Genomic DNA, 27,797 nt, shown 5'->3' with positions numbered 1-27,797 from the left:
TCTTTCTAAGAGAGCTGTTAGAGGTTAACTAATTTTCAAAAATTATTTTAAATGTAAACCATTAAAATTAATTCTGAAAACTTTAAATGCTGATATATACACTGGGAATTAAATAAATGAAGGTTAAATTATCATGATTAAACGAAATTAAGTAATTAAACATCAGTTATACTTGAAAACAGTTTAAAACTATAATATGGTAAGATTTACAAAAAAAAAAAAAAAATAAGAAATAAAAAAAAAACTATGTGTATGTGGCAAAGTAAAACCAATTAAAAAGACCAAAAAAATTTAGGGAGAGTATAAAGTTTATGATAAATAGCATTATTTCAATAGGTTCATTAGGTCATAAAAAGAACAGAAAAAACTGAGAAGTGAAACAAATACAAGCACAATAAAATATATATATTCGAAAGTAAGGTGAAGGCATTCTAGTGAGTCCACTGTTACCAGTGCTAACTATTATATTAACTTGACATATAATAGTTAGCTCTGATACGCACCCAGAATGACGACGATACAGTATGTCCTCTACGGAATGTCTTCATAGAAGTGTCTTCATTTATTTAAATTTATTACGGAGGAAAAAACAATTTCGAAGGGATGAAATACAGATGCAATATTGAGAAACAATCACTTAAACAATATATGGCATTAACTTTCGAATGTAGACAATTCGCAAGAACTCCACAATGCGCCAACTTAAATTCATCATATTTTACACCGAAAACTTCTACATTAACACCGAAAACTTTTCCACAACTCTTGCTTCTCATCAAAACACCAGCCAAAATTTTGCAAAAGATGATTCTATCCTTTTTCGGTCATGAACTACGTTAAAAAAAACCAATAGTCGTTGGTAAGTAACCAATAAAGAAAAACAGAAAGTGATGTTACCAAAATAGCCAATGGAAAAAAAGTGGGCAGTTCTCACCGAACGTCTTGAGATATTATTAGCCGGAAGAAGAAATTAGCAAAATATAGTAAAATGAAACCACGTGACCTAGACACTCCCGTGTGAAAGGGGAACAAATCCCAAGGTCAAGAAGGGGAAAAGACAAGAGTTTATGATTTCCGACTAAGAGGCATTAAAAAGTTCACATGATGTAAGAGAAATAGAAAAATGCCTCACAGGTTATGAGGGAACTTAAGATATAAAACTATATTTTTAAGTAATAAGAGCTTTCGCAGCTACAGAAAGTTGGTAAAAAGAGGGGAGAAAAATAAAAATAAACATATTAAACACTGACTCCTATACCAACAAACTGACCGGATGCAGGTGTCTACATGAGGGTGGTCAACGCAGGCCAAAAATAACATGTGCAGAAGTAGAGCGGGATAACTTATTAGGTAGCCAGAGTTGGTTTCCGCTTACAAAAAGTAAAAAATAATTAAATTGGGAAAAAATATTTTTTGATAAATAAGGCACTGTATGACTTAAAAAGAAGAGCAATATAAAAATGCGGTGAGTAAGCAATTAATTCTAAAATATATTCATATTGCGCAGTTAAAAAAATAGGGAGTATCAAGCTTGTAAATTAAACATAATAATATTCTATAAATGTTATAAATAATTAATGATAAAATATGCAATAGTTGAACATATACATAGTATATTACTCAGATTAAAAACAAGTTTAAGTTTCAAAAAAATGAATGAAGTTATTGCAGAAACCTATATACATCTAATTAGAATTAAAAGGTAAAAGTAAAACCAATTAAAAAGACTAATAAAAAAAAAACGGGAGACAGTATAAAACTTGTGATAGATAACATTATCATATAAATTTACTTCCTTCACGCTTCACATTTATTCTGCCGTAAAGTGAAACATATTCATAAGCTCTTTTTCTCACATTTCAGTAAATTTTGCATTCTAAAAATCAAGAATTTCTTGCAAAACAATCTCTCTTTGAGGGTGCCGGTAGTATAATTTTCCTTAAACTAATTTTCAAAGTTTAATTTAAATGCAAAATGTCAATTAAAACTTGTTTTCCAACACGTTTCACTTTATTTTGTCATCCGATACAATTACGTGAACTTAATTACTTTGTCTCTCTTTTTATTGAATTTTGCATTATATAAATAACAGTTCCTTAGAAATCAATATTTCTTTAAGGGTACCCGTAATATAGTTTTAATTTTCTTTCTAAGAATACTTTTAGAAAGTTACTAATTTTCAAAGATTAATTTTACTGTAAAATTTTAATAAGAATTTATTTCCTACACGTTTTACATTATTCTGCTATCCGATACAATTACGGGAAACGTACTCTTAAGCTCCTTTTTCTCTCACTTCAATAGATTTAACATCATAAAAATAACATATCTCTAGCAAATAAATCTCTCTTAAAGATTAACCATAATATAATTTTCATATTGAGGACTACTTTAATAATTTAACTTATTTTTAAAGATTAATTTGAATGTTAATAAAAATTTATTTCAGGCATGTTTCACTATATTCTATCATTCGATACGATTCCGTGAAACATATTCTTAAGCTCTTTATTCTCTCAATTCAATAAATTTTGCATCATAAATATAAAAATTCCTTGCAAGACACTCTCTTTTTAAGGAAACCCGTAATATAATTTTCATTTTCTTTCTAAGAGTACTCTTATAAGTTGACTAATTTTCAAAGATTAATTTAAATGCAAAATGTTAATAAAAATTTATTTCCGACACGTTTTACATTATTCTGTTATCCAATACAATTACTGGAAACGTACTCTTAAGCTGCTTTTTCTCTCACTTCAATAAATTTAGCATCATAAAAATAACATATCTCTAGCAAATAAATCTCTCTTAAAGATTAACCGTAATATTATTTTCATTTTCATATTTAAGAGTATTTTAATAATTTAACTTATTTTCAAAGATTAATTTGAATGTTAATAAAAATTTATTTCAGTCATTATTCACTAAATTCTATCATTCGATACGATTCAGTGAAACATATTCTTAAGCTCTTTTTCACTCAATTCAATAAATTTTGTATCATAAAAATAAAAATTCCCTGCAAGACGCTCTCTCTTTAAGGATACCCGTAATATAATTTTCATTTTCTTTCTAAGAGTAGGGGAGAGTGGTGTCAATTGTAACAGGGTACAATTGTAACAGAGCAAAAATTTCGAGTGTCGGGTTCTATATGTGGTTCCCAGGTGTCGCACAAAGTGTATTTAATAAATCTACATGTACACCCCTGCTGGCAACCATTTTTATGTACTTTTGAAAGAGTTACATCACAAAAGATATTTTCATGCTACCTAAGTACTTTTTTTGGTATTAGAATATTATATTGTAACAAAGTAATTTTGTTTAAACAAATAAAAATTATTAACCGAATATGTAAGTGGACACCTTAAGTAATATTTTTAAAAAAAAATATTAGTTTTGTTAATTAACTAGCATTGTTTTAAACAAATGAAGATGAAATGGCGTCTTGGGGACGATTGTAACAATAAGTAAAGGGACGAATGTAACAGCTGAAAATAAATAATCTTATGTTTACAAACCATTACTTAACTCTTTAAGGACCCCCAATAGTTTTCTATATCATTTATATTATGTTGCATGTGCATTATTTTATTTGTCACCTTTCACAGCATAAATTAAATTTTTTAACCCCTTAAAGTTAAAAGTTTAACCCTTTAGGTCTCTGCTCATTATTATTTTTACTCCCAAAATATCACTACTATTTTGATCAATAAAAAATATCTATCACAACTATGATAATATGTACAATTAACTACGTTTTAGTTGAATTTATGAACTGTTACAATTGACCCCGTAAGTGGGGACAATTGTAACAAGTGCACGACTGTCAAAAATTGTTAATAACTGATATAATAACATTTAAAATAAGGTATTTTTTTTTTTCTTGTAGAAGATAGTCTACTTTACTCGTCTGTCAATTAATACTAATAATATGTTGTATTTTTTGTTAGTTAAAAGTAGTTAAGTAAAAAATGTTACAATTGACCCCACTCTCCCCTACTCTTATAAATTGAGTACCTTTATAAATTGACTAATTTTCAAAGATTAATTTAAATGTAAAATGTTAATAAAAATTTATTTCCGACACGTTTCACTTTATTCTGTCATCCGATACAATTACGTGAAACGTATTCTTGATTCCCTCTGAACGTATCGTTAAAATGCATTGAAATTCAGTCGAAGTTCGCGTTCGTTCTTGAATAAATTCCGAGTAAGTGACATCCATTTTAATGAAACAGAACAGTTTAGATGAAGCTACTAAATTGTTGCTGACTTTTGACATTGAGTGTGTTAATCGATATGTTGTTTACACACATTTGTTTCGATTTAAGGTCATTTTTAATTATTTTATTTATTTTCAGAGATTTTTCTTACATTTAGTAGAGCGAGGAAGAAAGAAACTAAATTCTTGAATAGATAATTGATTGGAAACAGAGATATCCCCTGTTATAAAAAAAGCAAACTTTCTTTTTACCATTTTATACTGAAATGTTTGAAAGGAACTCAGAAACCTTGTACCAAATTAGCAATTCTAATTCGAACGCACAGTTTCGATTAATTAGGTCGAAAACCAATAGCGTAGGTTCCCGAGTCATTAGGTTCACTGAAAGCTATTCACAAAGAATGATTAGCTCTTATTGTATTTAAAAGCAGACATAGAGCAATTATATACTGCATTTTAATGAAGAGGCAGTGAATTAAAAAAGTCACATTATAAATTATTATAAGAGTAAAATGTCATAGGTATGCATTTAGTATTAAATAATATAACACCATGTACAACTTCACATGTAATCATCGAATTCTATACACAGACAATAAAACGGAATAATTAATTATCATTTGATATTCTAAGTAAAACTTTTTAAAATAACAAAAAGCGAAGCCTATTTATGATATATTATAATTAGTGCTAATCGTAAGTATATATATATATGCAGTCAAACCCCGCTATAGTGAACGCCCGGATATAGTGAACGAAATGTTCGGTCCCGTGCCTTGCTATACACGGATAATGTTATTTTTTGTGGATATAATGAATCAAAAAAGTGAGGAAGTGGGATATAATAAACTTTTTTCTGTCTCCGACAGAATTTTTTAAAAAATATTTTGTAATAATTTTGAAATTTCTACTTCAAAATAAATATATATACCGATTTTCAAAACCATCCGTAGAGCGGATTGTAGCGATAAGCATTTCTTCTTGTTTGCGTTTTTTATCTCACTTTCTCATACCTAAACAAACCAAGCAGATGTTTCCAACCCCGGCAGACGATGCACCTGTAAGGTGTCAGTGGGATCAGTATGCATTTTCTGTCAGAGGGAATGAGTAATTATTCATTATTGGTCAAAGGATTGGACACTAATATGTGTTGATAAGAACCTCATTTCAACTCCTTTTTGCTCTCAGTTCAGTTAAAAAAATTCCTGCAAACAAGTGTTTCAAATTTAACTATGGCGAGCAGTAAGTGTAAAGAGTTCTCCATTGATAATAAAATGGTCATAATCAGAAAAATTGAAAATGGATGCAATCAAGCTGATATTTGCAGGAAACTATCCAAATCTGGGCAGAAAAAAGTTGTGAAAAGCAGATCACAAGGATCTTGAAGAAGCATTATTGAAGGTTCACCAAGCGAAGAAGTCGCAATCTTCCTGTATCTGGACAAATGTCGATGAATTTGCTACGCCATTTTATGAGACTACTTTTATGTGCTCGAATGGCAGGTTAGACAGGTTTAAAAAGCGGAATAAAAGAAATTCGTGAAAAATTATCTGAGAGTCGGGAAGTGTTTCCATACCTGATGTTGAGGATTGCTCATTAGCTAAAGATTACTAGTTTTTTTTTGTACGCAAGACGAAGAGTAATAAAAAATAACACATTTTTTGTTACTTTATAATTTTTTTCAGTCATTTATTTGAATAATGTGTAATAAATGGGAGGAGCTTGGAAACCATTAGTTAAATTGCCTGCGTAACGGATATAGTGAACTCCCGGCTATAGTGAACCAAAATTTATATATATATGTATATATATATATATATATATATATATATATATATATATATATATATATATATATATATATATATATATATATATATATATATAGAGAGAGAGAGAGAGAGAGAGAGAGAGAGAGATTGATAGTAGCGATAATGCGCATAACTTAAATACTCTCCAACAAAATAATGAAGAAATATCTTCTATTGCATGAAAGTATTTTATGAAATAAACACTTGCCGAAGGAAAAGAAGTAACGAAATGTTGATGTTTTGAAAAGATACATAAATTGGTATCTGAAGAAAATAAAAATTCCTGATATGTTTCATAAGTGTTCTGACTAAGCAAGAGTTGTATATAAATAAAAAATAACTAATATACATTCCTTAAGAGGAGAAAAAAATCCAGTTTCTTAACATTTCATAACTCTAAATTTATATTTAACCCTCTTATTCTTTTATTAATAAATATACTCATCACGACTTTATCTCCGAAAAACTCATTTAATTGAAAGATTTTTTAAAAAATTGATTTTAACTGATTATATTTTAAATTACTCCCTAGCATATATGGCAACGTTACTTTTAAAAAGTAACGAGTAAAAGTACAAGTATTTTTAATAAAAGTAACGAGTAAAAAGTAAAAAGTTCTTATTTTAAAAAGTAACGAGTAAAAAGTACAAGTAAAAGTACAAGTACTGAACAAAAAAAGTAACGATTTAAAAGTACATTTCTAGGAAATCGAAAATTCAAAGTAACCTAAAACTTTATTGAATAATATTCTTATGTTCTTTAATGTTTTTGCAAAATAGCTGTTATTTATTTAATTATTTTTAATTTTTAAAGTTATGGACATTAATTTATTTTCAAATTCGGAAGAATATTATAATATAATTTTAAAATCAAATATAATTTTAATATCAAATTTTTTATGGATTTACACGAAAAAGAAATTTTATCTATTGATTTTAATTTTTAGTTTTTTATTTTTATTTATTTAAATTACCATTAATTTAAAATTGTTTTACTCTATAGAAACGCGTTTTAAAAGCACAAGCATACACAAAGCAAACACGGGGTTTCAGATAGCTTTGTGATCTTTGAGCTAGTAAAAAATAATTGAATGTGTAGTATAAGTTGAAACAGAACAGTCTACAGTTTTATTTGTAACAATAGCTAATGCTGAAGTCATGAGAGAAAATCATTTTTCGAACATTTCTAACTAACGGAATAATTAAAATTTGTAAACGAATTTTAGTATCAGGGGCTAAATTAATACCTTCGAGTTTTCAAGAGTTAAAATAGTAATTATAATAGTTTTCAATAGCACAAGTAGTTCTGAAGTTCTTAGAGATTTGACTGGGCGTTGTTTGACTAGGTCGAGTATAAACATAATTTTAGTAAAAAATGTACTAGGTACAAATATATTTAGTAAAAAATGTATTAAGACAAAAATTTATTATTAGTGAGTTCAAAAAGAAAATTGAAAAACGTAATAACAAAATCCAAAATTTTTTATTTTAAATTTTTTAAATGAATGCATAAAACTCAAAAAGGAATGAAAATAACTTGCTAATTAATTTTTTTATTCATTTTGCAAAAAAGTTGCATTTCGAAAGTGGTGTCACTGAGTCTGCTGCGAGAATTTCTCAGAACGTGCTTCCACGCTAATAAGCGCTCCACTGGAGGTCAAGATATTTAAACACGAAGTTAGCTGTTAATGCATATATATTGCACACTAATTTTATAAATTAAAAAAAACATAAGCATTTTTTTTTAATTTTTTTTTTTTTAATTTTTTTTTTTAGAAAGCTTACCGAGTTTTAGAAAAAAGTAACGATTTCATTCGACATTTCCGTTACAAATACTTGTACTTTTTTCCTAAAAAAGTAACGAAAGTACAAGTAAAAGTACTAAATTTAAAAAGTAACGAAGTACAAGTAAAAGTACGTACTTTTTACTTGTACCGGCGGTACAAGTAACGAAAGTAAAAGTACTGCCATATATGCTCCCTAGTGATTCTGTTCCTTAAAATCATTCAAAAATAAAGAAAAGAAAGAGAAAGAAACTAACGCACCTTTTTTTTAAATGACATAGTAGGCAACTATTTTCATAAAATGCATTTGTTGTTCTCTATAGCTTGAGTAAATGAATAATTTATGTTAAACTATATTATAAGGTTGGCGCCCAAAAACAATGTTATAAAATGTTAAGGTAGGAATAGTTAGAAATAGTTGGTATTCTAAAAGAAAAAGCTACAAGGTCAGGAATAACTTTAAAAACCACACAAATATGTTTTATCATTCTTTTTTTTAGTGTTAAAAAATGAATGCTGTATAGAAATTGCTCTTTTTTCTTCTTCTATAGGTAGATAGTGCCTTTCTCCTTTTGTAGCTTTAAAAGCTTTTGCATGGTTGAATTTAACTCAAGTTCTCCGGTCCGTATATTGAGAATGGTATTACAGTTGAGAAATGACTTTCACATATCCCATTTCAAAGCATTTCTTATCTTTAAAGTATTTTATTTCTTGCAGCCTTTCCCTATACTGATAACTTTAACTAAACATTCCTACCATTATGAGTTGAAAGTTAGAAATCCATTTTGAAGAAGAAAAAAAAACGCCAAAGTTTGTGCTTTTCTTTTTATTTATTTATTTATTTTTAATATTAGAAGCCGTTAGAAGAATTTTTGTTTTGCAAATATTAGAAAATGGCTAAAGTAATTAATGTAATTATGCCTAATTATCCTGTAAGCATTTTGTTCTGTTGTTATGTTATTATTACGTTGAAAAATTGTTTTCACCTATCCCATTTCAAATTTTTTCTTCTTTTTTTTATCTTCAACGTATTTATTTCTTGCAGCTTTTCCCTATTCTAATTTTGGTTTGAATTTTGTTTTATATTCTTATTTATTTATTTGCTTATTTTTAATGTCAGTACTTGTTAGAAGAATTTCGGTTTTGTAAAAAACTGGGAAATAGTTAAGAATAATTAATGCAATTATACGGAATTCTCCGGCTCTTATATTAAAATTGGTATTCCGTTATGAAAAAGTTCCAAATTTTTAGGCATTTTTTTACTATTTTTAATAGTAGAACAGCCGGATTTTGGACTTACATTAAAACCGGCAATTGGAGGAGTCAATTTGACCCTCATTTGAAATTGACGTCATACCAAAGTAAATAATTTTTTAGATGCTGAATATTGTTAAAAATGCCATATATAAGGGTTTTGAGAGATTAAGTTAATAAAAAAAATAATGGCAATATTGTACAATATTGTATTACACATTATTCATAGGAAGAAGTGCTAGTCATGCGAAAGCAAACGAAAGATGCAAATTCAATCTATACGCAAAATTGAATCATTTTCGCAACAAGCTTTAAAATGAGGAATTTTCATCATTAGTTAAACATTAGGGCTGGCTTTACTACAGCATATCCGCAAGTAGTGAAAGTAACAGTAAGACATCTAGAAATCTAGATTTCTAGATTTCTAGAAATTCACATAGTTGTGAGAAATTTTATTACGTCCTTATGGATTGTGGGCTGTTTATTGCGCACAACATTAATTCATAGCTTTTCAAAAAGTGCAAGAATGAACTAGCAATTCGTAATTAGTAGGATGAAAGATTTGTCGAAAACTATCCAAAGGCTTGAAAATAACCCCATCACAAACATTGTAAAAATAGTCCGAGCCATTTGTAAATTTCGCATAGTGTTGAATAATTCCGTAGCATCTTGCCTGTCATTTTGTTCTACTGTATAGTAAGGGACAGTGCTTGGCTTCTACTCTATTCTTTCCTCTGCAAGCTAATTTACGTGAATACTCTTTAGAGTTATGGCCTTCTTTTTCTTTTTCACTTATGTATTGTTTTATTTCTTTTTGCAATTCAGAAGATAGATACCATGACAACGAAGTGACACTCAAAATATCAGAATTTTTTTTTCCAGATTAGACTGTACAATCCCAAGTAGCGGGCATTTCTTTTACCGAAAAAAATTCATTTGCAGATTTTACTGATGTAAAAAAATTATCAGATTTGTCATTCAGTTGGGGCTGTTTTTCAACTGGCATAAATTACGATAACCATTCAAAAAGATTTGTTTTTTCATTTTGCGTCAGTTGAAAATAAAATACTTGTACTTAAAAGAAATGTGACTTTTTCGCCATGTTATAAATTTGTATTTTGATTTACAAGCAATAGCTATTTAACAGCAGTTTTTCTTGTTCAGTATTAGAATAAAAATAACTGTTTATAAGGAAGTTGTACAGTGCACAAAAAAAAAAAATAATCTTGATTTGATCTAATAATCGGATCTTCATGTTCTAGAACTCAATCTTAATGGCTCAAGGCAGTTACCTCAAATATGCAAATTAATAAATGCAGACGGTATTTTAAGTTATGAAATCAGACACACAAATGTATTTTCTTCTAAACACACCTTCGTTTTTTTTTTTTTTTTTTTCTTTTTTTTTTTTTTTTTTTTTTAACGGATTTGAATTTTTGAACCATAAAATATCGGGCGTAGCCAAAATCTAGGAAATACGTTCACAATAGTTTGGCCAAGAGAGCGCTCCACAGTTTGAACCCCTTAATGTTAATTTTAGTTTTTGCGTATTTCGCTATATTTCGAGAACGTTTTAAGCAAATTAAAAAAATTGCACACGATTATAAATTCGTTTATCCAAAAATATACCCATGCAAAAAATAACTCTAAATATTTGGTATTTTTTATCATTCTATTTAATAATGGTCGGAAACATTTTGAATTGTAAGATATACAACTTTTACATCATTTTAAAGAATATAATTTTGCATAGCAAAAAAAAAAAAAAATTGAACAAAATCGGTTATATAGCTCCAGAGAAATTGAATTTTTTTTAAAAAAAAAAAATCAAATATTTAAAATTTAATTTCTCAGGAACTATTCGACCGATTTTGCTCAAATTTTGTATTTTGCCTTGTAAAATTATATTCTTTAAAATGCTTAAAAATTTATATACTGAACAATAAAACATTTTTTAGATCATTATCATATAAATTAATAAAAAATAATGAATGTTTACTATAAGTTATTTTTTTAATGGAATTATCTGTGGATAAACGAATTTTATAATCGTGTGCAAAAAATTTTCAATTCTCATAAGAAATTCTCAAGATAATAGCAAAATACGCAAAAAGCAAAATTTAAATTAAGGGGGTTCAAACTTTGAGTGCTCTTCTGACGAAACTATTGTGACCGTATTTCCTAGATTGCGGATACCCCCTATATTATGGGTGTCAGAAATCCTACTCCATCGAGAAAATATGTGTTTATTCAAAGAAAGTACGTCTTTGCGTCTGATTTCGTAACGTAAAATATCGTCTGCACTTATTTATTAGCATATTTGAATCCACCCCCTCGAGTAATTAGGATTGAGTCCTAGATCGATCATTAGAGCAGAAGTTATTCAGGGTAGTCCTTTTATTGCGCACTGTACATGGTTTCTTTAAGACGAAATAACGTTTTTGTCATTGAAAAAAAGTATAAGAGTTTAACTAAGCTACTTCGAACATTGTATCTGAAATACCATATAATTTGCAAAATCTGATTGCGTGACATTTTTCTTAACACGGAGGACCGCAGTATATGTCTTATTAATCATCTTCTCATTATTTGAAATCTTGCAAAATCAAAACTGGGCATGAAACTTCAAAAATGAAAGTTTTTCTTACGAGGGTCAAAATGACGCTTTTTGGTGCTATCAGACATTTCTATGATTGTTTACTTTAATAATCTACATATACACCGAAGAGCCATTGCATTATGACCACCCGGCTAATAACATGTAGGACCACCTTTAGCCCTCAAAACTGCTAGCAACCGCCGTGGCACTGATTCCACAAGGTGCTGATAGGTAGTCTGAGGTATATGGTACCAAGCGGTCCTGCAATTCCCTCACATTGCGAGGTGGTATCTTGGCAGCACGAACTTGATTTTCCAAGTAGGACCATAAATGCTCTATTGGATTAAGGTCAGGTGAATTTGGGGGCCAAGACATGACTTGAAAGTCACTGGAATGTTCTTCGAACCAATCCATGGTGATTCAACCCTTATGGCATGGTGCATTATCCTGTTGGCAAACACCATTCCCCGCAGGAAAAACTGTCGCTATGAATGGGTGAACCTGGTCTGCAACTATGTTCAAGTAGCTTACAGACGTCAGGGATTGTTCTATGAGGATTACGGGTCCTAATGTGCCCCATGAAAACATTGTTTCCGGGCGAGAAACCATGAAAACCTGGGCGAACCCATTGTTATAGATGGAGGGTGGTCATAATGTAATGGCTCTTCGGTGTATAAACACATGGAATTTTGATACAGTATAATTAAACATAAATTAGAAAAAGTTATAAAATATTCGCTTCGATAATCATGTGCGTCTTCTAAAACAACATAAGAAATGATAATAAATTATTAAAATGACCCCAAGGACACGTAAGTAATTGTTAAAGGATTTATATCTTCCAGCCGCGCCTTATTCAGAGAACTTTAAGGAAAAAAGTAAAGTTTCAGTATGTATTTTTATTTATTTCTTTTATGTTACAAGCCGCTAATAATATTTTGGACTTGTTAAGACTGGAAAATAGTTAAAAATAATTAATTTAACAGTGCGCAATTCTTCGGTCCGATATTGCAAATGGTATTCCGTTGAGAAATGGCTTTCACATATTCTATTGAAATGTACTTTTCTTTTTCTTATCTTTAAAATAATTTATTTCTTTCAGCTTTTCTTTATTTTGATGCAATTAATAGAGAAAAAAAGCTTCGATTTTTATATTTATTTACTCTATTTTTTGTGTAAGGCTTTTCACTTAATTTTTTTAACAATAAACCAAACTAAAAATTTAAAAAAAAATTTTTTGAAAGTATTATATACTTTTAAAATCTATTTATTTTCTTTTTTTTTATTGTCATAGTGATAAAATATACCAAAAAAAATTATCAAAAGCTTATTATTATAAAACTTTAATAAATTCATATTTGTATTTAGAGAAAGTAATAAAGATAAAAAAAAAAACTTTTTCTGAATATTTCTTACAAATTAATGTCCTTTAAAACATGTTTTTGTATCACTGTAAACAGATAATAAAACAAGAAATATTCAAAAGGGCAATGAAACAAATGTAGTTGACGTTTCTTCTTTTTTAGCAGCTCAAGATTTCTCGGGTTCCAGTAATTCACGAAATATAAACTCAAAACGCAACTTCATATTAAAACCGCCAAATGTGTTCTAACTTTTGGTCAGTCAGCCGTTAGCTCTAAAAATCTTTCCAAGATTTTTCATTTCGATTCTTTTTTCTGGGCACACAAATAGGACTAAATAACTTAATCTCGAGGGAGCCTTTCTTTATTTGTCTTCCTTGCGCTTGGCTAAATCTTTTGCGCTCCAACAATTTTGAAAACGAATCCAAAACCGCAATTCCTTGTTTTCTTTGTAAATACGTGGAAGAGGAAAAGAATTATTCTATTTGATTTTAGTAACGCTTGAAGCATTATGGCCATTATTTGACCTTTTCCCACGACAGCGATGTTTGGCTTCTTTTTCTTCTTTTTTTTTATTCTCATGGTCTATTCTTTCATCTGGCTATAGCTAACACTATTTCATTTTGACTTGATTTTTAAAATATATATGGACTTCAAAAGCTTGTATTTTTTGTTTTGTTTGGTTGGAAAAAAAATACCGTTCAATATTCGTAAGTATTGCGTCTGATTCTACAAATCACGACTAACAAAACAGCCTCAATATTAAGATGCAGAAAAAATACTAAGAATAATAATTAAAAAAAATATATATTTGGACTTCAAAATCTTGTATTTTTTGCTTTGTTTGGTCACAGAAACTGAGTTTAGTAAGAAATAGTATTTCAGTAGGAAGAGTGCTTTTTTAAGCATAATTATGTTTTAATAAAATCATGTTTGTAAATATTATATCTTATTCTATAAATCATAACTAACAAAACATCATCAATATTAAGGTACAAAAACATCATAAGAAAATTTTCAATAAAAAAATTCTTGGCTAAAATATTGCATAATATCTTAGCTAAAATATTCGATTAGTTATTTCTTTCTCCTTCTATAACGGCAGTGATTTTTGGCTTCTTTTTTTTCTCCTCTTTTCTTATTCACATGATCAATCTTTTCATCTCGCTAATGCTAACACTTTTTTAATTTTTATTTTGACTTAATTTTTAAAATATATGGACGCTAAGATCGTAAATGTTTTTTTCTGTTTCTTCACAAAAAAGTTATTTTATAAGAAATATTAGTTCAGTCAGAAACACGTATTCTTAAACATAATTATGGTTTTAGGGTAAATAAAGGGGTAAATATTTTAATACAATACCCATTAAATGTGAAATATTCTCTTCAGTATTTGTAAACATTACTTCTCATTTTACGAATCATAAGTAACAAAATATCATCAATAGAAAAATACAAAAGCAAAATCTTAAGATTAATAACAATAAAAAAATTCCTTACTAAAATTTTGCATTGTATTTTTTTTAGCTTAAATATTCCATAAAGGTTATTTTTTTTAGTTCAATATTTTGAAAAACATCAGTGTTTCTTAATTTGTTTAGCAAATGAGAAAACGAAACTCTTTTTAAACATAAATTGCTTCAAAAAATGTTTAGAACGAAAAATGTTAATAATAATTAGCTTAGTCGAGAAATGCTAACGTAAAAAAAGTCCATTAATATATTCCCTTATTTCTTTTATTATTATTTTTAAAAATGAGTAAGTTGAAATAGGTCTCTAACAATGAAACAAAAAACCTATTTGAAAACCTGGAAAATTGGCATTTTTGTGAGTTAGAGAATTTGATTAAATGTTCACAGGAAGATCCCTAAAAGTAAATGAGAATGAAGCAGAGCAGAGGTCTGATCGGACAGTCCTTCTAAGCCTTCCATAATTTAGAAATAGTTATTTCGAATGACACTTGGACAAGCCAAGATTACAGCCATTGACTTTGTTGCTAATTAAGTAAGGAAGATGCAAAGACTTGACGAGCACCGCAAGGGCAAAAATGTGTTTTAGCTTAAAATCACAGATAGATGGCAGCACTACTCATTTGTGAGGCCACTTTTTTAGTTTAGACATAGATCTGAAGAGGAAGGAAATATTCTCCAGAACCATGTACCCGTGGCATTGCTCAGTGACCGACCATAAGGAATTTTGATTCCCCAGATTGTTGTGTCGCAAATCGCATGCGCTCGGTGGGTCCTAACAGAGTCGGGTACCTTCCTTCTCCTGGCAAAAGTCAGATTTACTAACCACTGGGGCCAGTAAAATTGATACGCTTGAATTATAAACTGGTCACCAAACAGAGCTGGATATTATGCTTTAGATAAAAGTCATTTAATTTTGCATAATACATAACAGAGAGAATCATTATGGAAATTAACATACTTGTCATTTCTTAAAGTGATTACTCGTTTAAAAGTTCTGATATTTGTGATCTTAACTTCTAAATTTTCTTAGTTAGATTTGTAACCAAGTGTCACAGGCAATCAAAATGGGTTTACTTTAGCCTAACACTTTTCTACCTTTAAAAAAAAAGATTTTTTTTATGTTCTTGTGGTGCAGAATGTGTAAACATGTAGTTTGATCCATATTTTTAAAGATTTAATTTTTACAAGTTTGCTTTAAGTCCAATAACTGAGTGATTGTTAGGGTGGGATACACCTTACGTTTAATCAAGATTCAAAATGTTAAATTGCATTGAAGAGAAAATAAATAACTTAGTTTGTCTCTTTATTAGATATTATCTCTAGACCTATAGTTTTTGAGATAATTGTTAAAAAGATATTAATTTAACAAATATGAAGATCAATTATGAGGACAAATATGATTTTAGGGGATACTCTATCGTATTTTAATGCAAAAATAATTTTTTAAATAAAACATATTTTGGTGTTTACTCATTAGAGACTTACAGTTAAAATATTAAAATGGAGATTCATGTGTTAGATATGTAATAATTTTTCTTGTATGTACTAGGTTAAAAAAAAAACAGCTTAAATTTCTTATACACAGAACTTTGTGGCTTTTAAAAGTGTTGCTTGTGTATTGTGGCTTTTAAAAGTTTATAATGACAGTAATATTCTTATACACAGAACTTTAAAAAACAAATATATTTAAACTCGGACTGACCTAAGCTTTGTCATCAAGCTCTAAGCAGTTAAACTGAGTAAATAGCCAAACTATATTTTGTTAAAATACTGTTTGCTAAAAAACGGGGGGGGGGGGGAAATTGGTGTGGTTTTATTGGTTTGTGGCTTTTAAAAGTGTTGCTTGTGTATTGTGTTTATAACGACAGTAGGATTGTCTCAATCATGAGTAATAGTTTACTAAAAAAAACAAGACCCTTTAGGTTGGAAAATTTGAAAAAAAATATTCATAAGTAATTGAATTAAATGTGTATAATATTGCACAGTGAATTTTATGCTAAAATTGCATAAAAAAATTATAGGGAATTCATTTAGATAAAAGTTATTTTGCATAATTATCATGTTTCCTTCATTCTTTTCAAAAGACTCATAGGTTAAGAGTCATGAACACAAATGGAAAACACAAATATTACTAAATAATATTCTACTCAAAGTTTTATAAATTTAATTAAAGCGTAGACTTTGCTTTGAGCTAAATTACATCAATTAGATTAATTTTATGATATTATTATTCTTCGTAATTTTGTATTAAAGTGATTTCGCATATTAATAAGCAAAAATTATAACTTTGCTGTAAACAGAAATAAAAAATGCAAAATTACCTAAAAGAAAACCATCTTTACTCCATTGAACTGAACCTGCTCTGTTGCCAATATGACACTTAAATTCTACTTCATCGCCTTCTTTACTTTCTTGATCCTTTGGCCTCACTCGGAAGAATTGATTTTCACTATACGAAACTGAAAAACAAAATACATAACTAAATATTTAGGAAATGTACATTTATGAAATATAACAAAATAAGGAACTAATATTTAGGGAATTTAATTTAAAAATAATACTGTCTGTGAAACATATTCAGCAAAATATACGTTTCTAAATTGTCAAACATGTAGACTATTAAAGCGTGTTGTAAAAGAAGAACAAAAATTTTTTTTGACAGATGTCAGGAATAAAATAGTTTATTCCATCAGTCCGACTTGATAGCAGAAATTTCAGTTTTTAAACGCAATCCATGTGTGTTGTTTCTTTATACAAATTCACATTTCTGAATTAGTCTACTCCTAATTCGGTTGATTTTTGATGCATGGTGCTCTCTCTGTTTTTGCGCGTTATCTCATAGAAGGTGTTTTGCTGTTGTTACTCATCCCCCTGGTGTAGGAAGGCCTGGTGTTCAAAAGACTCCGTCACCTGAGAACATCGAAAATCTTCTCCTGCTCAACCAACTACTGCTTCCAGCAAGCTCCTAAGCAATTAAGAACGTGAGCAGGACAAGCAGGAAGGAAACAGAATCAGGGTGGAAAAAAAATATATTTCCCTACTCTGTAATTTTAAATTTAATAATGTGATGTCACTGCGTCGTCTACTCATTTCCTTTTTCAGCATCCTCAATAACTTTACCTTTATCCTTCAATCTAAGGAATTTCTTCTTGCGATAATCATTCATATTTTGATTATTTATTTACTAAAGTTCCTTTTAAGGCAACTATTCTTCCAATTTCTAGAACATGAAGAAAAGCAAATATTAGGCAAGTGCTTGTACACATTATTTTTTTTCTTTTTGCAAGAGTCAGTGATCTCTATGTGCTGCTTAAATTGAAAACTAGACAATGACGCATCCAGAATCACCATTCAGTGCGTGAGTTAAAAATAAGATTTCCCGAGATTCATGAAGAATAATCATGAAAACAGCTCTTTTATCTGTATAAGGTAAATTGAACTATCAAAAATGTGACTGACGTCTGCATGGATGCTCAAAAATTTCAATGCAACTATAGTGTATCAAAATTTCTGTAATTCTTGCAGACCACCCTTGAAAGATGCCCTTTATTTGTAGTAGGGACAGCTGATGCTTATAAATTGTTAACTATGATTTGAATGTGATGGTACATGGGGAAAATAAATATGTTTAGTAATATTCAGTTAAAATTATTGCAGACAAAATATGATAAATTGAAAAAAGTTGAATAAAATACACCATGTTACAAAGTTTGTGACAGAAACGATTAGCAATTGTTCAGATATCGCTAGTCAAAGGTTTCTACACTATGGAATACGTTTGGTACCATAAACATAATGGTGTTTCTTCTTTGGTTGCTTTGATTAGAGATAGTCATTACGAAGGGGTTCTTGGTATGGTATTTAAACAATTCATTAGGCATTTTTCCGTTTGTATGATAACGGTTAATCGTAACTTCTGACTTCCAAAATTATAGTTCTTATTACAACATATTCAGTAAAATATAAAAACTGAATGGTAAATTTAACCGAATAAATGTTGCTTATGGCATGCTCTAAGATATCATGATAAAATTACCAAAATTTTCACATACACCAAATTTTATCATGCATTATAAAGCCATATTTTAAACATTGGCATTTTTCCGTTCATATGATAAAAGTTAATAGTAATTTCTGGCTTCAAAAATTATAGATCTCATTACAACTTATTCAGTAAAATATAAAAACTGAATTTTAAATCTAACCGAATAAATGTTGTTTATGGTATGCTCTAAGATATCACGGTAAAATTACCAAAATTTTTGCATTTAGCAAATTTTATCATTCATTATACAACCATATTTTATAGCTAACTTAACCAAATAAATTTGGTAAAAATTACCATGTTTTTTAGTGTTCTCAGGCATGGTAAATTTTACCATATTCTGGCAGTTTTGACCATACATTTTTCTCCGTGTACACGCAATTCTCGAAATTCTTTTTTTTTAAAAAAAGCATTTTTATATGCTTTTAAAGAAAATGAAATTACCATATGCAGACCAATATTCTTTTGTTAGCTTCAATAGAGTAATTTTAAAGAGGTTCGTCAACATTCTCTCATTAATTTCAAGCTATAATCTTATCAACATAATTTTAAGAAGTGCATCTTTGGCATTAAACAAAACATATTTTAAATGCTCTCGTCAAATACTAGATTATTTGAAATCAAAGTATGTAATAAACTGATTTGTCTGCATTTGGAATCCAAAGCAAAATCACAATTTTCTAGAGTTTTTAATAATGTGCCTACATTGGTAGATTGTCATTGTAATTTTCATCACTTGTTGTTCGAGAACTATAAGTATACCCCAAATAAAAAATATATTAGTTTGCTTAAAGTATATTAGTTTGGAAATTTAACAAAAAATTAAAATCTCTGAGGGAATAATTCCATCCCTCAAGATGCTTTAATTATAGAGAGAATTCTTTTACAAAATGAAATGCTAATTAAATTATTTTCTACAAATAGCCTGTAAGATATCGCGAAAAAAGCGGACAGCATTCCTTACTTTTAAAGAAAATAGATGGCTTTCATGGAATCGGAAAAAAAAATTTAAATATATTTATTCATTTTTATGCAATTCTTCTTTTTTTTTCTTTGATATGTATAAACATATATTCATCAATTATATATTCATTTACGCAAACCAATTCCAGAAATACAAACTAATCATCGAAAGCGAAACTTATTATAGGTGGTGCGCAACAAATATGGAATCTTAAAACATTTGCTTTACATTAAATGTCACGAAGCAATGAAAAAAAAGCTATTATTACATTTCAATAAAATTAACAGAAAAAAATTAGTTAAAGCAAAATAAAAAAGATTAAAAAAAAGAATACTATAATAGTCAGATACTTTGCTATTTTTAAACACATATTTTAAACTATTTCACAAGTGTTTATTTTATTGATAAGCAAGAGTAGAGAAATGGTTCCATGGAACGAAAAATCCCTGATATTACGTTCTATATTGAATATTTGTCACCAGTGTGTGCCCAAGAAAGCCCTGTGTGGCATATCAACCGACACTAAAAAGAATTCGGAGGCATCTTGAAGGAATATGTCATTCCCATATAATCAATGTCGGGGAAGTCGCTGTCACCACTGTCAACGTTCTTGTGGCGTTTGGCGGTTGCTGATTACATTACGTGGTTTTCTTCTGTTAGTTATTTTCTTCTTTTTCATATTGATGTCTTGCAGCTTTTATTCTGAACATTATTTTTCCTAACTTACGGGAAAGAATGAGATCCGAATCTGCTGTAAATTCCTTGAGGAATAGTTTAAGTATAAAATAAAGCAGATATGTTCGAAATAAACTCAATTATGTGTCTGTATTTGCGGTGGATATAATATTTGAATATATACTATTTTCTTACATATGATGCGATTTGGAATCGTGAAATGATTTAGACATTAATACTTAAGATACTCTAAATTGCAATTAGTTTCATAAGTGAATTTTTTTTCCTTTCATATATTTTCTACTTTTTCATATTGATGTTTTATTCTGATAATTATTTTTCCTATCAAATGGAAAAATATAGAGATTCGAATATGAAATAATAATTTGTAAAATAGTTTAAATATTTGCTAGAAATAAACTGAGTTATATTTTTATATTTGCCGTGGTTATAACATTTAAATGTATATTTTTATCCTAAAAATTGTGGAATTTGAAATATTGAAATAAATTAGAATTTAATATTTCAGAAATTCTAAATTGCAATTTTTCTATTTTTTTTCTTTTAATTTTTTTTCTCTTTTTCCTATTAATGCTTTACAGATGTCATTCTAAATATTATTTTTTTTAACAAATTTAAAATCCGAATATGTACTAAGCCCTTTCTGAATAATTTAACTGTCATGTAAAACATATTATATTTTAGAAAAAAAGCTCTCTTTTACTTATTTGAAGTGGTCTTAACATTGAAATATATTTTTTTCTGCAATATGTCCTGAAATTTGGTTATTTAAATAAATTATAATCTGATGTTTCAGCAATTCCAAATTATTATTAGACTTTAGTAATCACATAAGAACTTTATATTTAATTGATATGTGTATTTAACTCCTATAATGTTCTATAAAATAAAAATGAATATTTGCGTTAGGCAATCATATACTATAGGAACGTTTCAAAAATCAGTGTTATAAATAGATTTCAATCATTTGTGATATTTATGCTTTTCCATCGAAAAATTTTAGCTTTAATCTAATATCATTTTACTCTCACCATATTTTAGGATGAAAATATTTAAAATATTAGTTAATAATTTCCCCGAAATGACTTACTTGTTTGTTGAAGATAATATCAGGGACTCTTCATACTTTCAATTAAAAGTTCAGTTTCTAACAACTTAGTTCTTCACCTTATCTACAATTTAAATTTTTCTTTAATGAAAAATTAAATTCAACTTCTTGCCTAGCTTTTGTTGAATTCAGTTTAAAGGTCAAAATAAAACGTCGATAACTATATCAGACAACGATGAGGATTTGCTAAAATATCAGTGCATTTGAGCTTCTTATAAAAAGAGGATTTAAAATAAGCGATTCAGAAAAATTCGTTTTAGTAATTCTTTTTAAACTGTCTTAGTTTAATAGCTAAATGACTTTATCCAAGGAATTCAAAATTCTTAAAAGACTTTCCGCATGTTATCAATTGAGATTTTTCTGTCTTGAGATTATAAAAATAAAGAAAAGAAAGCTTCATTATGTTCATTTTATTGAAATCCGATATATTTTTCGAAAATTCTTCATACACTGCTCGCATTTTGATATTTTCTGATAATGAGAGACTTGACATGAAAAACAAAATGAACGCTTTCATTTTTTTTTTGGTTGTTAGAATCTTAAATCGATTTCAGAAGGTTAATGTTCGATAAAACAAAATGTAGGTCACTAGTACAAGGACTAACTTTATTATTTTTTCTTCAATTTTCCTTAAATTCTAAATTAATCTTTTTGATTGTCTCTTCTTAAAGTATTGATCGAAATTCTGATGGGCTTCCTTAGAAAGCTAATTTTTTCTTCTTCAAATTATCCATTTGGCTTTTATGTTTAATACACGTCATACGTATATTGATAAAAATTCGCAATGAAGATTAGATTCATTGGTGTTGTAGAAGATTTAAGTAAAAATGCATTGTATGTTACAAGAGACAAAAAAAATTGCATTATACAACAAAATGAATAGATTAAAAAAATGCAATTTACACATTTTTTTAAAATCAAAATACTGATACAATTGACGAGACAAAATTTAAGATAAGGTCAACCTAACAACAATTAGTTTTATATGATATTTAACAAATAAAATAATAAAGTATTTATGATCTTTTTTTCAAATATTGATCGAAATTCTGATGGGCTTCCTTAGAAAGCTAATTTTTTTTCCTTCAAATTATCCATTTGGCTTTTATTTTTAATACACGTCATACGTATATTGATAAAAATTCCCTATGAAGATTGGATTCATCGGGGTTGTAAAAGATTTAGGTAAAAATTTAATATATGTTACAATAGATACAAAAAAAATGTATTATACAACAAAATGAATACATTAAAAAAATGTAATCAACACATTTTTTTTAAAATCAAAATACTGATACAATTGATGAGACAAAATTTAAGATAAGGTTAACCCAACAACAATGAGTTTTCTATGATATTTAACAAATAAAATAATGAAGTATTTATGATATTTTTTTCAAGTATTGATCGAAATTCTTATGTTTCCTTAGAAAGCTAATTTTTTTTCAAAGTTCTATCAAATTACCCTTTTGGCTTTTATATTTAATATACTTCATACGTATATTGACAAGAATTCACAATGAAGATTGGATTCATAAGTGTTCTAGAAGATTTAATATCTGGTAAAAGATACAAAAAAAGTGTTTTATACAACAAAATGAATACATTAACGAAATGTAATTTACACATTTTCTTAGGAATTTAAAATACTGATACAATTGATGAGACAAAATTTAAGATAGGTGCAACTTCGCAACAATAAGTTTTCTATGATATTTAACCAACAAAATAAGCATTTTTAAAAATTTTCGTTAGAAGATCTAATATTGTAAAAAAAACACTGAAACAAAAATAGAAAAAGGATACTGTTTTCATACTAAAATTGCTTTTTTAAGATCTTTTTTTTTCTCCATATAATAGTAATAATTTATTATTATCTAATATGATAGATGATAATAAATGGCTGCTAATATTTTATGAAAAACGCCTACGGTATATAACATAAAAAGGGAATAATATTAAATGAATAATCATTTTAAAATTTCGTAATCATTGACTGACTTTACAATTTTTAACATTCACAATTTATAATTTTTGTTCCTGTAACTTTGCATTCCTTACATTTTGAAATATTTATATGGTACGGAACAAAAAAGAAATAAAAATGAAACTTGGAAAAAAGAACTTGGAAAGTTACGTTGTAGACGATCGTAATAATTTTTATTGCGAAATCAACATGATGATAATATGAGTTCTCTAGAAAGTTGGTCGTCATACTGAAATAAAAAAAAATAAAAAAGAATATCGAGTTGCAAACAAATGTAATTATTTTAAAGCATTAAGGCTACAAACACGTGTCATCGTCACAATCAAGGCTAATACCATACAATACAAAGACAAATTGATTCAAGCGAAACATTATTAAAATTTAAATATAATTAAAAGGAAGTAATGCAATGTTTTTTTTTACTGTTATTCAAATGAAACATGTTTTGTTTAATGGCACTCCTACAACTTTCATCTGCATACACTTATATTCAAACAAAAGACAATTTTAACCATTGCATTAAATAACCGTTTGCTCAAGCAAAACTCAAATGGAAAAGAAAACTAAATTTATGTACATACGATATACGTCTGCATTTTAGAACACAAGTGGGCAAAACTTGTATTAAGAAAGACGCAACTGGAGTGGAAAAAGAAAATCACTAAGGGAAAAATCTGCTTTCCTAATCACTTGTTGCAGGGGATAAAATTTAATTTTCTGCAGTGCCAACATGGTTGGAAGTTGCTTTAATTTTTCTTTCGCCTCTGGTTAAAAGTAATCTCAGAGCGGCTGTAATTGATGTGCTGAGATTAATTACGCCATCTCGTCCTTTTATCTTTTGCATTTCTTATTACACCCTGTTTGACAGCACCAGTCTCTTGGATGGATGGGTTGAGGGCCTAAATTTAACTCAAAATCTTAGGGAAAGCTTTGATTTCAGTATGTGATAAATATGAGTCATGCAATTTAGGCTTTGATTTATCTAAATATATTCATAAAACAGCCGCTCGGGTTTTTTCATTTTTTGTACATATCTTTGTAGGGACAATGAATTGAGATAATTATGTTTAAAAAATTGAAAATTAATAGAATCAATTGTGTAAAGATTAAAAAGTTTTCTTTACTTCTCTGGATCTTAATTTGAAGAAATAAGTTAAAGAAATTAATTTGGGTTTTGTATTTTTACATTGCATTCTTTAAGAAATCTTTCTTTATGACAGTGGATTTTAAATTGATTCCTATAGATAGATTGTGACAATTATTTTGCAGAATAAATTGTGTAAATATGTCTTGAAAAGATTTTTTTCTTGTCTAGGTTTTACTTCAGGAAATAAGAAAAAAAAATCATCTGAGTTTTGTAATTTTACCTTATTTTATGTTAGATTTCTTTCCTCTATGTAACAAAGGTAGTCACGTTGATGTCTACAGTGAAAATGTGAGAGTTCTAGACTTCTTCGTAGGGGGTAAAGATTGCGTATTAAAACACTTTACTCTTTTTTGTTTCATTGTTTACGTAAAGCATTGGAATAAGGAATTTTAATTATTTGTTTGTTATTATTCTGAAATTATTTGTTGCATTTTTATAACATTGTGCAAAATTACAAAACACTGATTGTTGCATTTTTTCAATCAATTGACATCAAGATTTATTTATTAGCAAATTATAATTTAATCATTTCAATTCAATTCTTCTATTTCAATTCTAAATTTTTAATTTGCATGTTCGTATTATTCTTGAAATAAACAGGAACAACTTTATAGGCAACGAATTGAACTTATATTCAAAGAATCACCTCAGTTTCACCATGTAGTAGAGAAAAGTTGAACTCGAGTTGAACAAGAGTAATATTACAGGATGAAAATAATTGCCGAAAACGTTCTAAAAAATTCTCTTGTGAAAATACATTTTTTTAAAAATCTACTGTAGCATTGCAGCATGGTGACATAACGGGGACATAATTAGTAAATTTAGAAATACAAAGTGATATTACATAAAGTAATACTATGGTGATCTATGGATCTTATCTGACAGCCGTAGTTCTCTCCACCACCTTAGTAATTGGCCTCTTGTGGGGGACAATATCAGAACCTCTATCCTGCTTAAATTAAAGCTCATTTCACTTAATCATGATGCTCATTTGCAATGGGTACCTTACCATGTGAATCTCCACCGGAATGAAATGGCCGATATTCTTGCTAAGGAGGGTTGCAGAATTACAACAACTTCCTCTTCCACACTTACTTTTCTGGAGTCATACTCTCTGGAAAAATCAAAAATCTCGGAGGAGTGGAAAACACCTCCAACCCATAATTGGTACAATGACAGACGTACCCGGACTGTTATATCAAGGCTTGCTAGTGGTCAAATCCAGTGCCTTACTTTCAACGTGGGCAGGAAAACATTCGTCACCTGCATCAAGTGCCAAATTCATCAGGCTTCTCATGAGCACCTCTTGGATTGCATGGGACTCTCTAAGGAGGATCTTTATAGCAATCCCCTCCTAGTCTTCGACTTCCTTTCAGTCAACGAACTTGTGGATCTTGTCTGACTCCGTCAGCCAGAGAGGATAAGCAACAACAACAACATAAATACAAAGTAAAACTATATATAAAAGAAAATAATATTTTAATTAGAGCTATATTTTTAATTATTAAGATAATTATAATAACCGCATTGCAATGGGTCCCCACTAAATTAAGTCACCTTGAATTTTTGCTACAAGTGGACACAAACAAATATATTAAACAGATATATTAAATTATATAATAAACACATATTTATAAATAGTAACTCACTTCTTGTACCAGCTGAGCAAGAAAAAAAATCGAAAAAAAGTGAAAACAGGTACCCATCTAAGCAAAGCTTCTTCTCATTATAGCCAATTATCCACCGTATTTGATCTGACATAAAATATGAGATGCTGCATACCATTTACCAATCCTTAGAGGACAAATAGCCTCAATATTATGTCAAGTTTAAATGACAGCAGTTTGCTCTTTTATCTTTAATTATCTTTTACTTTTTTTACTCTTTTTTGTACTTAAAGTTCTACTCAGGATAGCCATTCACCTATTTGCTTGTGATTGAGAAAGAACAGGGCATTCATGACATTTTCTATAAAATTCAAAATCCATCTCTTTGTAGATTTTGCACGAGGACTGTATATAACAAAAAGTAGAACTTTCAGTGCCGAAACTTCTGCTTTTTGAAAACTGCCATCATTGAAAACTGGAATAATATTAATGTTAATGTCCTGCAGTGTTTAGTAAATTGCAAACTCTTGTATTTCTAGTCATATACAAACTTGGCGAATACATTAGTTATCACAAGAAGTGACTTTATTTCCATGAGACACTTTTTTCCTCCATTTTTACTTATTGAATGATTTTTCTTATCCTGGTGGAGCAGGAAGGGAGTTGCTCTTCGTATATATGCTTTCATAGATTCTCTTCACACATATGTTTTGTTTTCCTACCTTTTTTTCGCAGCCAGTAATGGAACAGAATCATGGTGGCTATACTTAGATGGAGACCACTTTATACTATATATTAGCTGTAATTTTAATCACAACAATTTTCAGCTTCCAAAACTACATGAATTTCTTAAATTAACATTATTTCCATGAAAAAAAGTTGCACTTAGTTTCTAAATTCTATGTAATGCAAGAAAATGAACAAAATGGAGTTAGTTTCAGAAATGTTTTGAATAGTTTTTCGAAAATAAAATAAAGTATTTCATCTCAATTAAAATTTAATAATATTTAGTTTAAATTTCGAGGGTAAAGTGTAAAGAATAAAGCATAAGGTTTAACAATATTTTTATTTCAAGAAGAATGTAGTCTCTTTTTCGAAGAATATACCTTTATTATACATATTATTATAATTTTTGGAGAATTTATATCATTACCGGATTTTTCTGCTTCAAAAATGGATATAAAAATTAGTTCTATTTATTATTCGAAAATATCATGTATGTAAATGCGAGTTCAAGTTATTATTACATATCTGCAAGGAAAATAAGTCAAATTTAATTACATAGGCACAAGTATATTATAGTGATTTATAAATTTTAGTTTAATATCATATATAAAAAATTGTCTCGATTTTTATATTCAAGATGAAAGAAAAAATGCAGCTAGTTGCAAAAATATATTTTAGAATAACAAATAATCCATGCAAATTGCAACAACATTAACTCTCGAAAAGAGAAGCATAGATTTCTGAGACTTAAGCAAATTATAGCAATACAAATATCTTTTGGGAAGCTAAAATGCAATCAAACATTAAATATCCATAAGTCACGCTGTCTAAATATTTATATTCTTTTTGAGTAAACATGTTATCTAAAAGCATTTCCTATTGAACTAGACTAAATACTGTTTAGATATACTTTATGCTGAGCATTTAAAAATATTAATTATTTTATGTTTAAATTATTCTTTTAAATGACTTTAAGTGTTCTTTGTCCGAGTAATAAAAGTAAATAATCAATCCT

The 27,797-nt window shown here is 28.5% G+C and overlaps 1 protein-coding gene across 1 annotated transcript in view; it reads right to left on the bottom strand.

The window, feature by feature from the left end:
- The window catches only part of LOC107444002 (synaptogenesis protein syg-2), a 93,742-nt gene that overhangs the window by 46,284 nt on the left and 19,661 nt on the right, over positions 1-27,797 (bottom strand). The window contains exon 2 of the mRNA XM_087157518.1: positions 16,824-16,961. Coding sequence (XP_087013644.1) covers positions 16,824-16,961 — 138 coding nt within the window. The remainder of the gene's footprint in view (positions 1-16,823; positions 16,962-27,797) is intronic.

Source organism: Parasteatoda tepidariorum, chromosome 2 (genome assembly GCF_982258835.1).
Source record: "Parasteatoda tepidariorum strain Cologne lab strain chromosome 2, Ptep-v5.0, whole genome shotgun sequence".
Classification (NCBI taxonomy): Eukaryota; Metazoa; Arthropoda; class Arachnida; order Araneae; family Theridiidae; genus Parasteatoda; species Parasteatoda tepidariorum.
Note: the sequence above shows the minus strand (reverse complement) of the source record. Positions and strands in the feature narration are given on the sequence as shown.